A 13,287-nucleotide genomic window follows, 5' to 3' on the forward strand; every position below is an offset into this window, starting at 1 on the left:
GTTTTCTATTTTTTAGTTAAACTTTGCCATTTGTTCACATACTTTTCCAGATGGTGTTCAGTTGTCTGTTTCTGTTCTATTGTAGCCATTGAGTTTGAACCAATTATTTTGAATTTTTTCTCAAGCAGTTCATAAATCTTCATTTCTTCAGAGTAGTTGCTGGAGTTTTATTGGTTTCCTTAAGAGGCATCTTATTTTGCAGATTCTTCATGATCTGTGTAGTCCTGCATTGGTGAGTGTGCATTTGAAGGAGCAGACACTTCTTCCAGAATTTCAACAAATAAAGATTTGTTGAAATCTGATTTCAACTAATAAAGATCTACTGCCTTGTCCTTGAACTGATAGGACTGCCCTTGGTCTTGTGGTCCAGCAAAGCTGGAGTCAGGTTATGTGGCTGCTTCTGGGGCTGCTGTTGTGTCTCTGGTCAGTGGCCCTGTTGGCAGGTTCATGGATGAGTGTCGCTTCCTCTGAGTGCTGAGGTGGGCAGGATTGCTTCCTTAGTGTAGTAGAGTGAGACTGAGCCTAGGTTGCAGGGTGCACTAGAATCTGCACTCATACTCATGTCCACAGTTGACAGTCCTGTTGTCAGGGATGCCAAATGGTGTGACTCCTTCTGGATGTCTGGGCAGACAGGACTGCCTAGGACCATGGTGGTGCAGGGTTGTGCCACATCAGGGAGCAGTTTCTGAGTCAGTTCTGTCTGAAGTTGGCAGGCATGTTGCTGGGGGCACACTGTTTCTTTGGGAGAGTGAGGGTTGGGGACCCTCCTTTTTTATCATCTCACTGATGTCAGATATGAATACAGAATTAGCATGATGATAGAATTAAAATCAATTAATACCACTCCTTATGGTTCTTTATGATTTCTGTTTCAGAAGAAAAGTCTGTAGTAGGAACTCTTTGGCAAACTCACTGTTTTATAAATTTCCATTCAGAACTCATTCTCTCCCAGGTTTGTTGACAAATACCAAGTTTTCAAGAGAAATTTCTAAGACCATCCCTTCTCTCTCCTGTGACTTTCTGAGCTTACTTAACAGAACAGACTCATCTTTTTTCCTATTTAGGTAATCTAAGAAATTCTTGGAATATTTTGTCATCAAAAATTATCAGAAAAATAAAATTTGGTACATTAAAAGTGAATTAGTTATTATGTCAGTATTTCTTCTCTTGAGCCATTATCTGTCTACAGGTTGGCATGCACTAATGGATCCAGCCTATATGATTTTCTCTACACCAAGCCACTTGAGGAGTGGCTCATGGGAGAAAAAACTGATTAGATTAGTAGCAGAAAGTCTCAGAAAAGCTTTCTAACTTTGTCCAGACGATAGATCTCTACACTCTCAGCCATTTTGCTCTGGTTTGGTTCTGCTCTTCATGTCTCTATACTCAAGTTTGAGTGCCACACATTACACGTTATTTTCTTGGGCTCTGTAGATCCCAGGCTCCTAAATGAGAAACTTCTAACCAAAATAAAATATATGTACCTGGCATTCAGCCAGACAGATGATCTGTCTTGGTCCCTGTAGTTTCCTTGACCTTAGATAAGGAATTCACATTTCTAACCAACCTCAAAGTACACCTTGCTGGGATCCAGTCATTCCAAATTGACCCTGCTTCTGGGTTTCTCTTTAGAAACTTGGTCATGAAAATGCAACTCTGACACTAACTGTTAAATTCTCAGTTTGTGCTCAACTCCTGGAAAGTTTTTACACCATTGCCTGTGACATATTGTTTTCAATTTGCAAGCAAGGAAAATGAAAGCTCACTGTATTTGTCATTATTTTTATCTTAGGATCTGTGCGTCTGTTTGGAGGGGATAGACCCTGCTCAGGGCGTGTAGAAGTACATTCTGGAAAAGCCTGGATCCCAGTGTCTGATGGGAATTTCACACTCCCCACTGCCCAGGTCATCTGTGCAGAGCTGGGATGCGGCAAGGTTGCATCTGTCCTGAAACACATGCCCTTCAGAGAGTCTGATGGCCAGGTCTGGGCTGAGGAGTTCAGGTGTGAGGGGGAGGAGCCTGAGCTCCGGGTCTGCCCCAGAGTGCCCTGCCCAGGGGGCATGTGTCACCACAGTGGAGCTGCTCAGGTTGCCTGTTCAGGTGAGATGTAGATCAGGACTAACCTCCCTGCACTCTTGTTGGGGTAAGAAAATCATGAGATTTTGCTGAAATCCTGTCTTCTTCTACTAGCGTACTCAGAAGTCCGGCTCATGACAAATGGCTCCTCTCAGTGTGAGGGGCAGGTGGAGATGAACATTTCTGGACGATGGAGAGTGCTCTGTGCCTCCCACTGGAGTCTGGCCAATGCCAATGTTGTCTGTCGTCAGCTTGGCTGTGGAGTCGCCATCTCCACCCCCGGAGGACCACACTTGGTGGGCAGAGATGACCAGATCTCAACAGTCCGATTTCACTGTTTGGGGGCTGAGTCTTTCCTGTGGAGTTGCCCTGTGACTGCCCTGGGTGGTTCTGACTGTTCTCATGGCAACATGGCCTCTGTGATCTGCTCAGGTAAGAGAGAGGGAAGGGCTGTTGGTACTCAGGATGCTCCTGGAGTGATATGTCTCCAAGGGCAGGGAGGGAGGGAAAACTGACTTCAAACGTTAGATATTTCATGATGAAATATGGGTTTTGTCATTATTCATTCATGTTTCAGATCAGGGAAAGAAGCATAAAGGAGAATACATATTTTAAGTAAACATAGCTATTTAAATATAATCATAGTGAACAATATATAAGCAAAAAGGGTATACCTCAGTCAGAGATTTTCCCCCACTGAACCATGTGAGAATTTCTATGCCCATCAGTTTCCTTTACCTGATAACCTCAGCATGTATTTCTTAAGACATCATTCAAATTCAGGAAATTTCAATTTCACACATTATTAACAATTTTGAAATACATCTGAACTTGAAATTGTTTTGTTTTAAAGTTATAGTAGAAAGGTTTAACTACAAATTCAGTATTTTTAATAAATCAGAATTATTCAGATTTTCTATTCATCCATATGTCATTTCAAATGGAACTATTCAAAGAATTTCTCTACTTCAGCTAATTGTGTAAAAGTCTTGGCAAAGAGGGAGTGATGTCAGCATCATGGTGGTTTGCTTCCTTCCTATTTGCTTCTCTTTTTAACAACTAATTAACCATACATCCATGATTAAAAGTGCCTCTGTGAAAGTTGTGGGATCCATAACTTATATCAAAGGACCAGGAAGATGGTCACTCACCTGGGCATCCAGTAATAGGTGGGTAGACATTGGTACAGACTGGAGCCAGCAGGAGTAGTGAAGCTGTCCCAGCCCCCTGGGCCATGGTCAGGGAAAACATGGAGAAACATGGTGAGTGCTCATTTGGTCAGATACCTATAGAAATTGTTAGAAGTCCAGGATTCCTGAAGGGAGAGTTCATTACTCTGTTGGAGCCAAAAAAGTTAAGTTTGAATTATTGGGGAGGATTAAAGGATTTTGCCAGTGCTGCTCCTTACCCCAAGGTGACAGCATAAATTTGAACTAGCCAGTGGGGCCTCTCTCATGGGTGAAAAGGAAAGCAATGAGCTAGTGCCCACTTGATCTTGCTGGGGAAACCAATTTCTTTCCAGCAGCACCCAGAGTTCTAGGGCTGAACCTCCATGACTGAGGCAAGAGAGGAAATATGAAAGATCATTAAAAATGTCAAAGAGTGTAAAAGGGATGCAATTCCTGCGACTACACTCAGTGCTTCAGCAGGCAGCCCATCCATAAGCCTCTAGGAGAATGTCACCCAAAGATCTCTCTCCCTGGGCCTGTAGGTACTCCAAGTCCCTGAGGGTACTAAATCTTTAGTAAATCATCTTTACTACCACCCTTCTGACAGCTGCTTTTGTGTGTTTCCAAGTGTGGAAATGAAAGCAAACTCCAGTAAATGGAGTGATCTTAAAAAACAGACTAGGGTCTGTGGACAGGGAGGTAACCACAGGCTTGAGCTGTAGCTCAACATTCTGCAAAACAGAAGAGAGGTTTTCAGCAGCCTGTTGAGTTTTATGGACCAAATAAGACATAAAAGCTTAAGGTATTTTCTATAAGATGAAGCAATGAATGCAGAGTGAATCTATATAAGGTCAGAGAAGAGTATATACCACCTGAAGGTAATCAGTAAAAATTTAATGTGTTGTCTGCTACATTTAAGGCAAAAGCAGCAAAGCAAAATTTCAAGGAACTTGAAGAATTAAAGAAAGTAGTCATCACCAAAGAGTAACAGTAACTTTTCAAAACTGACAAAGACACATGTCAATGACATGGATCTTTGTAATCTAGCTTATAAAGAATCCAACACAGCTGTTATGAGGAAACTGAATGAGCTGTAAGAAAAGACAGAAAGGCAATTCAATGAAATAAGGGCAACAATAGATGAAAAAATAAGAAGTTTAATAAAGAGAAGTTATAAAAAGAACCAAACAGAAATTCTGGTGCTGAAGAGTTTAATAAATGAAATGGGGAAAAATGCAGCAAAGAGCATCTACAACAGAGTAGATCAAATTAAAGATAGAATCAGTGGTTAAAAATGAGTAAAAAGGGAAGAATATATCCTATGTGATTTATGGGTCTACACTAACATAAAAATGTCTAGGAGAAGAGAGGGAGAAGGTGGGAAAATTGTATTTAAATGAATAATAGCTGTGAATTTTTCTAACTTGGGGAGAGGCTTGAAAATTCAAGCTGATAAAACTAATAGGTAACCTTATAATCCTAATGCAAAAGACCTTTTCTCAGAAACATAATTCAACTGTAAAAACCAAAGACAAAGAATCATAAAAGTAGCAGAAAAAATATTGAATAAAGTGAAATAACTAAATGATTATTTAGCATACTGTTTAAAATTTGAAACTGCTGGTCACATGCAGGACCAGCTAGTTCACATTGCTTAGGGTTGATGTGATTGCTTAGATTGATGACTAACATATAGTTCATCCATGTACACAGACTGTCTTCACTAATGACCAATGAACCATAAATCAAACATAAGTGGTACTTCTTTATACTAGCAAAATCTAGGGGGAAATTGGGAAAATTCCATTTATTATAGTATAAAAACTATTAAATATGTAGGAAGAAACTTAAAATATCTAAAGGGCTTGCATTGAAAGTCACAGAGCATCTAAAAATATAAAAATGGATACCATGTTCATGGATTAGAAAACTTAATAGGCTGTCAACTCTCTTCACTTAGTACACAAAATAAATCTAATCCTAATAAAAAGCCAAGCAATATTTTTGTAGAACTTTACAAGCAAATTCTAAATATTTATTTAAATGTGAAAGAAGTGAAATGGACAAAACAATTTTGAAAAAGAAGGGCCAAAAAGAACTTCAAGTTTCCTACTGCATATCCACAGCAACATGGCCATTGAATAAGAATAGCTAAATAGATCAACAGAACACAATAAAGTTTAGTAACAGACCCAAACCCATGTATGTGTTGAAATTGTACAAAGGCATAGAGATATTTCAAAGGGGAAAATATATTCTCTTCAAAAATGATCTGCTAATTGAATATCTTCATGGGGGGGGGATGAACCATGATCCTGATTTCACATCATAAGCACCATTCCCCTCATCCTCACCCTGAAGAAAAATCCCAGTCCATCAGGGTAGCTCAAATAAATGGTTATTCCCATATTAAATTTAATTATAAAACTGGTAGAAGAAAACATAAGAAAAATTATTATGATTGTGGAGTAGGCAAACATTTCCTAAGTCAGATAAGACATTAACCATTAAAAAATGAGACGTGATTTTCATTAAAATTAAAACTTTTTGATTTTTGAAAAAAAATTAAGACAATAAAATGGCATTCAACTGATAGGGAGAAGTTAATTGCAATACATAGTGAAGAGGAACTAAAAAGCTTCTTGATCAAAGTGAAAGAGCCCCACCTCAAAAATTTGACCTTAAAGCTCAACATTCAGAAAACGGGGATTGGCATCTGGTCCCCATCACTTCACGGCAAATAGATGGGGCCCGTTTGGAGACAGTTTCAGACTTTATTTTCTGGGGCTCCAAAATCACTGTAGATGGTGATTGCAAAAATGAAATTAAAAGACTCTTTCTCCTTGGAAGGGTGTTGGGACCAACCTAGATAGAATATTAAAGTCAGAAACATTACTTTGTCAACAAAGGTGCTGTCTAGTCAAGGCTATGGTTTTTCCAGTAGTCATGGATGGATGTGAGAGTTGGACGGTGAAGAAAGCTGAGTTCCTGAAGAACTGATGCTTTTGAACTGTGGTGTTGAGAAGACTCTTGAGAGTCCCTTGGACTGCAAGGAGATCCAACCAGTCCATTCTAAAGGTTTCAGTCTTGGGTGTCTTTGAAGGAATGACAAAGCAAGGATAAAAGTACTTTGGCCACCTCATGCAAAGAGTTGACTCATTGGAAAAGACTCTGATGCTTAAAGGGGATTGGGGCAGGAGGAGAAAAAAAACAGAGGATAAGATTTCTGGAAATTATACACTGACTTGATGGAAAAAAAAAAAATGAACTCTGGGAGTTGGTGATGGACAGGGAGGCCTGTCATGCTGCAATTCATGGGGTTGCAAAGAGTTGGACATGACTGAGCTTCTGAAATGAACTGATATCTAACAAAGGACTTGTAACAAGAATAAGTGAAAAATTTATAACAGAAAAATAAGTAAAGAACTATCCAGTTTAAACATGGGCAAGATATTAAGAAAGACACTTTCCCAAAGATGATATACAAATGGCCAATAAGTAAATGAAAAGATATCAAATATCATTAGCTATTAAAGAAATTCAAATTAAAGTATGAGATATAAATTCACAAATTAGACTGGCTAGAATTAAGGAGACTGACAATTCCAAGTTTGGAGAAGATTATTGATCCACTAGAACATTTATACATTGCTTATGATAAAGTAAGAGAAAAAATTCTTAGCAACTCTATGTTACCCAAAATTTCTGTTACCCAAGAGGGATGAAAAGATATCCACAAAAAATTTAGACAGAAAAATCAGACATGTTTATTTAAAAGAGTAAAAAAGTATAAGCCACTCTAATTTTCTTTAATGAAAGAAAGGAAAACTTTCTTTGGCATATTCATTTATTTAAATATTTTCAAACAATATAAAGAGTAATAGGATGAAAGCCAAGTGAGAAATTCAGTGAGAAAAGTGAAAGAAACTGAAATAAGGATAGCTCAGTGAGGAAGTTCAGTGGAAAAATGATTTTATTAAATTCTCAAAAAAACACAAGAAAAATCTATTTATGATGAGACCAATTTGCCTGGTGAACAAGGCAAGAGCCCTTTTTGTGGGTTGTTTTATTGTTATGCAAGAGGATAACAGGAACTTTGCAGAATAATGCTATATATTCTGCAAATTTTAATATGCAAAAGCTTAGGTGATTTGCATCATCTTTTGCCAAAAGGCCTGTTAACATTTTAAGGCCCTTTCTTCAGAAAATTATATTTCCCTCTAAAGGTGATTTTGAGCCACCCTCCAAAAGCATTAGATAAAGTTGCATTCCTACAGCATTCTTGTGTGGAAATCCTATAATAAGGAAACTGAATTAACTCAAGGGTCCCAGGTTACAAAACATTAAAGACATACTTACTACTAAACAAACAATATTAATCATTACACAATTTGTCTTTTGACACAGCAGGTACGGGATAAAAACTTAGCAGCAAACATTGGCCCAACCCTTTGAAAAATCTCCTTTTGTATAATATAATTTCAGCCTTGGAAAATCCTTTAACTACTCAAAAGAATCTATGTTTCTAGTTTTAGAGGTATGTTTGTTAAATCACAGTTCAAAGGTTCTGAAAATCACATGTGACCAGAAAAACTTATTCAGGCAGGTTACTGAGACTGAAGAAAGGAGTTTGTGGTTTGAAACACTTGTGGTAACCCAGGAATTAAAAACTAGTCACTTATGGCAACTCTTTTTTAGAGGTATAAATATCACCCTGTATTTTTGAGGTTCAGCTGAAAGCAACTGTATTTTCTTCAGAAAGTAGGCAGACTTCTGGTTTTGGGGGTAGCCCATCAGGAATTTCCAATAACCCTGAGGCTCCTTCTAGCTTCTGCCTGTTACCTCCTTCTAAAAGCAATTTGTCATGGGCAGAGTTCCCAAATTGGCTCCCAGCAGTGATAAAATGCCAGTTGAGCTATTCCAGATCCAAAAAGATGATGCTTGGAAAGTAGTGCACTCAATATGCAATATGCACTCAATATTTATGCTGGCCTCGGCAACTCTAATTTTCTTTAGTGAAAGAAAGGAAAACTTTCTTTGGCATAGTCATACAATGTAAGACTTTAACAATAGAAAAAATAAGCTACTCATAAATCCAACTACACAGAAAATCTCAAAGCATGCTAAATGAAAGAAGCCATCTAAAAGGGATTCCATATTGTATGATTTTATTAAATTCTCAAAAAATACAACTAATCTATTATAATAAAAGACAGATCAGTATTTGCCTGGATCTGGGTTTGTGGGGCTTTTATTGGTTGCAAGAGGCACATAGGAACTTTGCGAATAATCCTATATATTCTGAATTTTAACTGTGATAATGGTTATGCTGGCATAGGCAATTGTCAAACTTATGAAAACATACTCAAAATATGTGTATTTTAATGCATGAAAATTATACCTCACTACAGAAGGTTTTGGAGAAGGAAATGGCAACCCACTCCAGTATTCTTGCCTGGGAAATCCCATGGATAGAGGAGACTGATGGGCTACAGCTCTTGAGGCCGCAAAAGAGTCAAACATGACTTAGCTACAAAACAAATAACAGGAGATTTTACTATTTGTCTTTTGTTTTTAGCTTAATTCCACTTTAGTAAAAAAAAAAAAACAAAAACATATTTTTAATTATTTTACCCTTTGAAAAAATTTTTTGATCTCACTTTTTGTATAATATATGATCAGCCTTGAAAAATGACCTATAAGTGCTTAGAATAAGGTGTATTCTCTAGTTTTGAGAGGTATGTTTGTTAAATCACCCCACTCAAATGTTCTAAATATTTAGTGACTGGCTTTGCTTGTTTTGCTCTATAGTTACTGAGACTGAAAAAAGGTGTTTCCAGTTACTGTTGCTGGGTAACAAAGTACTTCAAAATCTAGTCACTTACAGCAACCATTTTATTTTGCTTATGCAAATATATCAACATATATTTTTCTTTCAGCCCCAATTGTATTTCCTCACTTCCTTTCAATCCTCATTGACAGCATTGCCCAAGCCCATTAGGCTTCTGCTAATAACCTCCTTCACCCCTTCTAGCTTCTGCCTGTTACTTTGTTCCAAAAGCAATGTCATGTGTTTTAGGTGGCATCCCAAATTTGGGCCATTATGGATAAAGATGCTATGCATATGCATATACAAGTTGTTCTGAAAACAAACACTTCAGTTGTCTTCAGTAAATACTTAAGCTAAGCTAAGTCGCTTCAGTTGTGTCCAACTCTGTGTGACCCCATAGATGGCAACCCACCAGGCACCTCCGTCCCTGGGATTCTCCAGGCAAGAACACTGGAGTGGGTTGCCATTTCCTTCTGCAATGTAGGAAAGTGAAAAAGTGAAAGTGAAGTCGTTCAGTCGTGTCCGGACTCTTTGTGACCCCATGGACTGCAGCCTACCAGGCTCCTCTGTCCATGGGAGTTTCCAGGCAAGAGTACTGGAGTGGGGTGCCATTGCCTTCTCCAGTAAATACTTAGTAGTGTGGTAATTATAAGTGTTTGGTTACTATTGCTGCATAACCAAATTTCCAACAAAACTTACCATCCTAAAACCCCTTTTTACTTTTGCTCACGATTTCCTGGAGTTTGGGAAGGAATTTGGGAAGCGCTCTGATTTGTATTGTCTTGGAGTCTCATCAGGTTGTAGCCCAGTATCAGCTGGGGCTGACATCATCTGAGGACACAACTGGGTTGCGGATACAAGATGGTTCATGAGGACAAGCCTGGCAACTGGAAGGTCAGCTGGGTTGAACTGAGTGACCAGAGACCTGCATATGACCATCTCCACACGATGAGTGTCTCAACAGGGCAGACTTGCCCTAAAGCAAAAGTCCTCAGTGATTTCACAGGAGGCTGCATGCATTTTCAGACCTAGTGCTGAAAGTCAAGCAACTTTACCTTAACTCCCTTCTGTTACTACAGAGTCGGGCATGACTGGGAGGGCTTGGCATGCATTCATGCATTGGAGAAGGAAATGGCAGCCCACTCCAGTATTCTTGCCTGGAGAATCCCAAGGACAGAGGAGTCTGGTGGGCTGCCGTCAGACACGACTGAAGTGACTTAGCAGCAGCAGCAGCATTATTACTTACTAGGAATTCACAAAGGTCAGCAGAACTTCAAGGGAAGGAGACACATTCACTTCTCAGTGACTGTAACAGCAAAGATTATGTGCTGCTGTTCAGTCGCTCAGTCGTGTCCAATTCTTTTCTATCCCCTGGACTGCAGCATGCCAGGCTTCTCTATCCTTCACTATCTTCCGGTAACTCATGTCCCTCTGATCATTGCTATTTCTGCAGGAAACCAGACCCAGGTGCTGCCCCAGTGCAGCGACTCCCTTTCTGAACCAACAGGCTCTGCAGCCTCAGAGGAGAGCGCCCCCTACTGCTCAGGTGAGGGTCCTACAGGACAGAAGACGCTTATCGTCCGCAGCCCCCCACCACCCCCACCCCTGCCTGGGTACCGCCCCATTGTCCAATTTCTCTCTCCTCAGACGGCAGACAGCTCCGCCTGGTAGACGGGGGCGGTCACTGCGCTGGGAGAGTGGAGATTCTTGACCAGGGCTCCTGGGGCACCATCTGTGATGATGGCTGGGACCTGGATGATGCCCACGTGGTGTGCAGGCAGCTGGGCTGTGGAGAAGCCCTCAATGCCACGAGGTCTGCTCACTTCGGGGCAGGATCAGGACCCATCTGGCTGGATGACCTGAACTGCACAGGAAAGGAGTCCCATGTGTGGAGGTGCCCTTCCCGGGGCTGGGGGCAGCACGACTGCAGACACAAGCAGGACGCGGGGGTCATCTGCTCAGGTCTGGGCTGCACACTGTCCACAGGAAGGGGGAGGGGTGGGGCCCTGGAAGACAGGAGTCTGAGTCCTGAGGGATAGATGCTGAAAGGACCAGAGAAGAAGGCTTCCTCCCATGGAGCCTGTGTTTCCAGCAGACGTGAAGACTAAGTGCTTTCACTTCCTTCTGCAGCAGCTGAGAGTCTGGTCCTTTGTTCTCAGCAGTGTTTCCTGGTAGAGCCATTTCTTACGGTTTCCACATGAAAGCAGGGCTCTCCTTCAGTTCCCTGTGGTAGTACAGTCTGGTGATCCTGTTGACATTGTAATGAAAGCACAGATTTACTCTGTTCAGTTCTATACCCTAGGAGTCTGACAAGGGTCTCCGTAGACCAACACCCCAGTGTCCACAGGGCTGCTTGTTCTTCCTGGAGGCCCTGGGGAGAACTCGTTTGCCAGTCTTTTCTGGTTCCTATGTGGCCTCATTCCTTGGCTTGGAGCCCATCTTCTTCTTCAGACAACATTCCCTCCCCTGACCATTCTTCAGTGTCTCATCTTCCTCTAACCACACTCAGGAAGAGTATTCCAATTTTAGGGATAATTAGATTGGGTTTATATGGTTAATTCATAATATTGCAGGTTAGTTTCACCATCCCAAGCTCCTAAGTTTCTTGTCTTAATAATGTCTGTAAAATCCCTTTTGAAATATAAGGCAACATTCACAGGATTGAAACACTGGAACATAGACATTTGTGGGTTCACTGTTCTGCCTGTTTCTCCACTACCCACATCCCTTTCACATGCTCTTTTACAGGTTTTATCAGGAAACAAGGCTCAGGGCCCTTCCCTGCAGGTGCCTATGTTGGTCTTTCTCTCTGTTCGTATTCACTACATCATTGTGGTAGAAATAGAAAGACAGACATTAACGGACAAAGTCAAGTAAAAGGGAGACAGATTTCAGTCTTGTCACCTAGTGGGTATCTCCTCAGCTGGGTCAGGGGTGAGTGTTCACGATTTCTGGGAAAGAGGAAAACCCAGAGCACTGGGGGGAAAGCTCACTGTGTCCTGTCTCCTCTCTTTCAACCTTAGAGTTCCTGGCCCTCAGGATGGTGAGCGAGGACCAGCAGTGTGCTGGGTGGCTGGAAGTTTTCTACAACGGGACCTGGGGCAGTGTCTGCCGCAACCCCATGGAAGACATCACTGTGTCCGTGATCTGCAGACAGCTTGGCTGTGGGGAGAGTGGAACCCTCAACACTATTGTTGGTCTCAGAGAAGGTTCTAGACCCCAGTGGGTAGATGGAATTCGGTGTCGGAGCACTGATACCTCTCTCTGGCAGTGTCCTTCTGACCCTTGGAATTACACTTCCTGCTCTCCAAAGGAGGAAGCCTATATCTCATGTGCAGGTGACTTGCTGTCTGTTTCTCTGTGTCTGTCCCAACCCTGTAGGATGTCAGTAGTGAGATTTTATATTTTAAACTATCTAAGTGATGAGTTAAAGTTGGGTCCACAAAATGACGTTAGGATGGAGCTAATTTAATCCACATTTCAACCTTGTTATTTAGAGTTTTAATTTGGATATAATTCATATAACATTGTATTAGTTTCAGGTGTTAAATGTAAAGCTTATATATTTCTGTATATTGGTAAATGATCACCACAATAAGTCTAGTAATATCCATCACCATGTATCATTACAATTTTTTGATTATGAGGAGAATTTTTCTTACCAACTTTCAAGTATATAATACAGATTCATTGTAGTCACCATGCTGTACATTACATCTTCATGGAATTCACTTTAGAACTGCAAGTTTGTACCTTTAGACTACCTCCACTTGTTTTGCCCACATCAATCCACATCTCTGAAACCACCAAACTGTTCTCTGCATCTCTGAACCCCCTTTTTTTGGTATTTGATTTAAGATTCCACATATAAATTAGATCATATGGTATTTATTTCACTTAGCATAATGCCCTCAAGGTTCATCCATGTTGCTACACATGGCAGGATTTTCTTCTTTTTGTTGGCTGGACATATGTACATATCACCATTTATCCATCAGTGAAGACTTACGTTGTTTGGCTATTGTAAATAATGCTGCAATGAACATTTGGTTGCACAGTTTTTTCAAGTTGGTATTTTGTTTCCTTCAGATAAATACCCAGAAGTGAAATTGATGAACCATATGACAGTTTTATTTTTAATTTTTGGAGAGCCTCAATACTGTTCTCCATAGGGGCTGCATCAACTCACATTCCCCCCCCTGCCCCGCCCA

The 13,287-nt window shown here is 40.6% G+C and overlaps 1 protein-coding gene across 1 annotated transcript in view; it reads left to right on the forward strand.

Moving 5' to 3' along the window:
• The first annotated feature begins 1,824 nt into the window (after nucleotides 1–1,824).
• The window catches only part of LOC102284472 (antigen WC1.1-like), a 37,692-nt gene continuing 26,229 nt past the window's right edge, over nucleotides 1,825–13,287 (forward strand). The window contains 5 exon segments of the mRNA XM_070366756.1: nucleotides 1,825–2,101; nucleotides 2,192–2,509; nucleotides 10,530–10,622; nucleotides 10,724–11,038; nucleotides 12,100–12,414. Coding sequence (XP_070222857.1) covers nucleotides 1,957–2,101; nucleotides 2,192–2,509; nucleotides 10,530–10,622; nucleotides 10,724–11,038; nucleotides 12,100–12,414 — 1,186 coding nt within the window. The 5' untranslated portion in view covers nucleotides 1,825–1,956.

This window comes from Bos mutus, unplaced genomic scaffold, assembly GCF_027580195.1.
Source record: "Bos mutus isolate GX-2022 unplaced genomic scaffold, NWIPB_WYAK_1.1 CTG202, whole genome shotgun sequence".
Taxonomy (NCBI): domain Eukaryota; kingdom Metazoa; phylum Chordata; class Mammalia; order Artiodactyla; family Bovidae; genus Bos; species Bos mutus.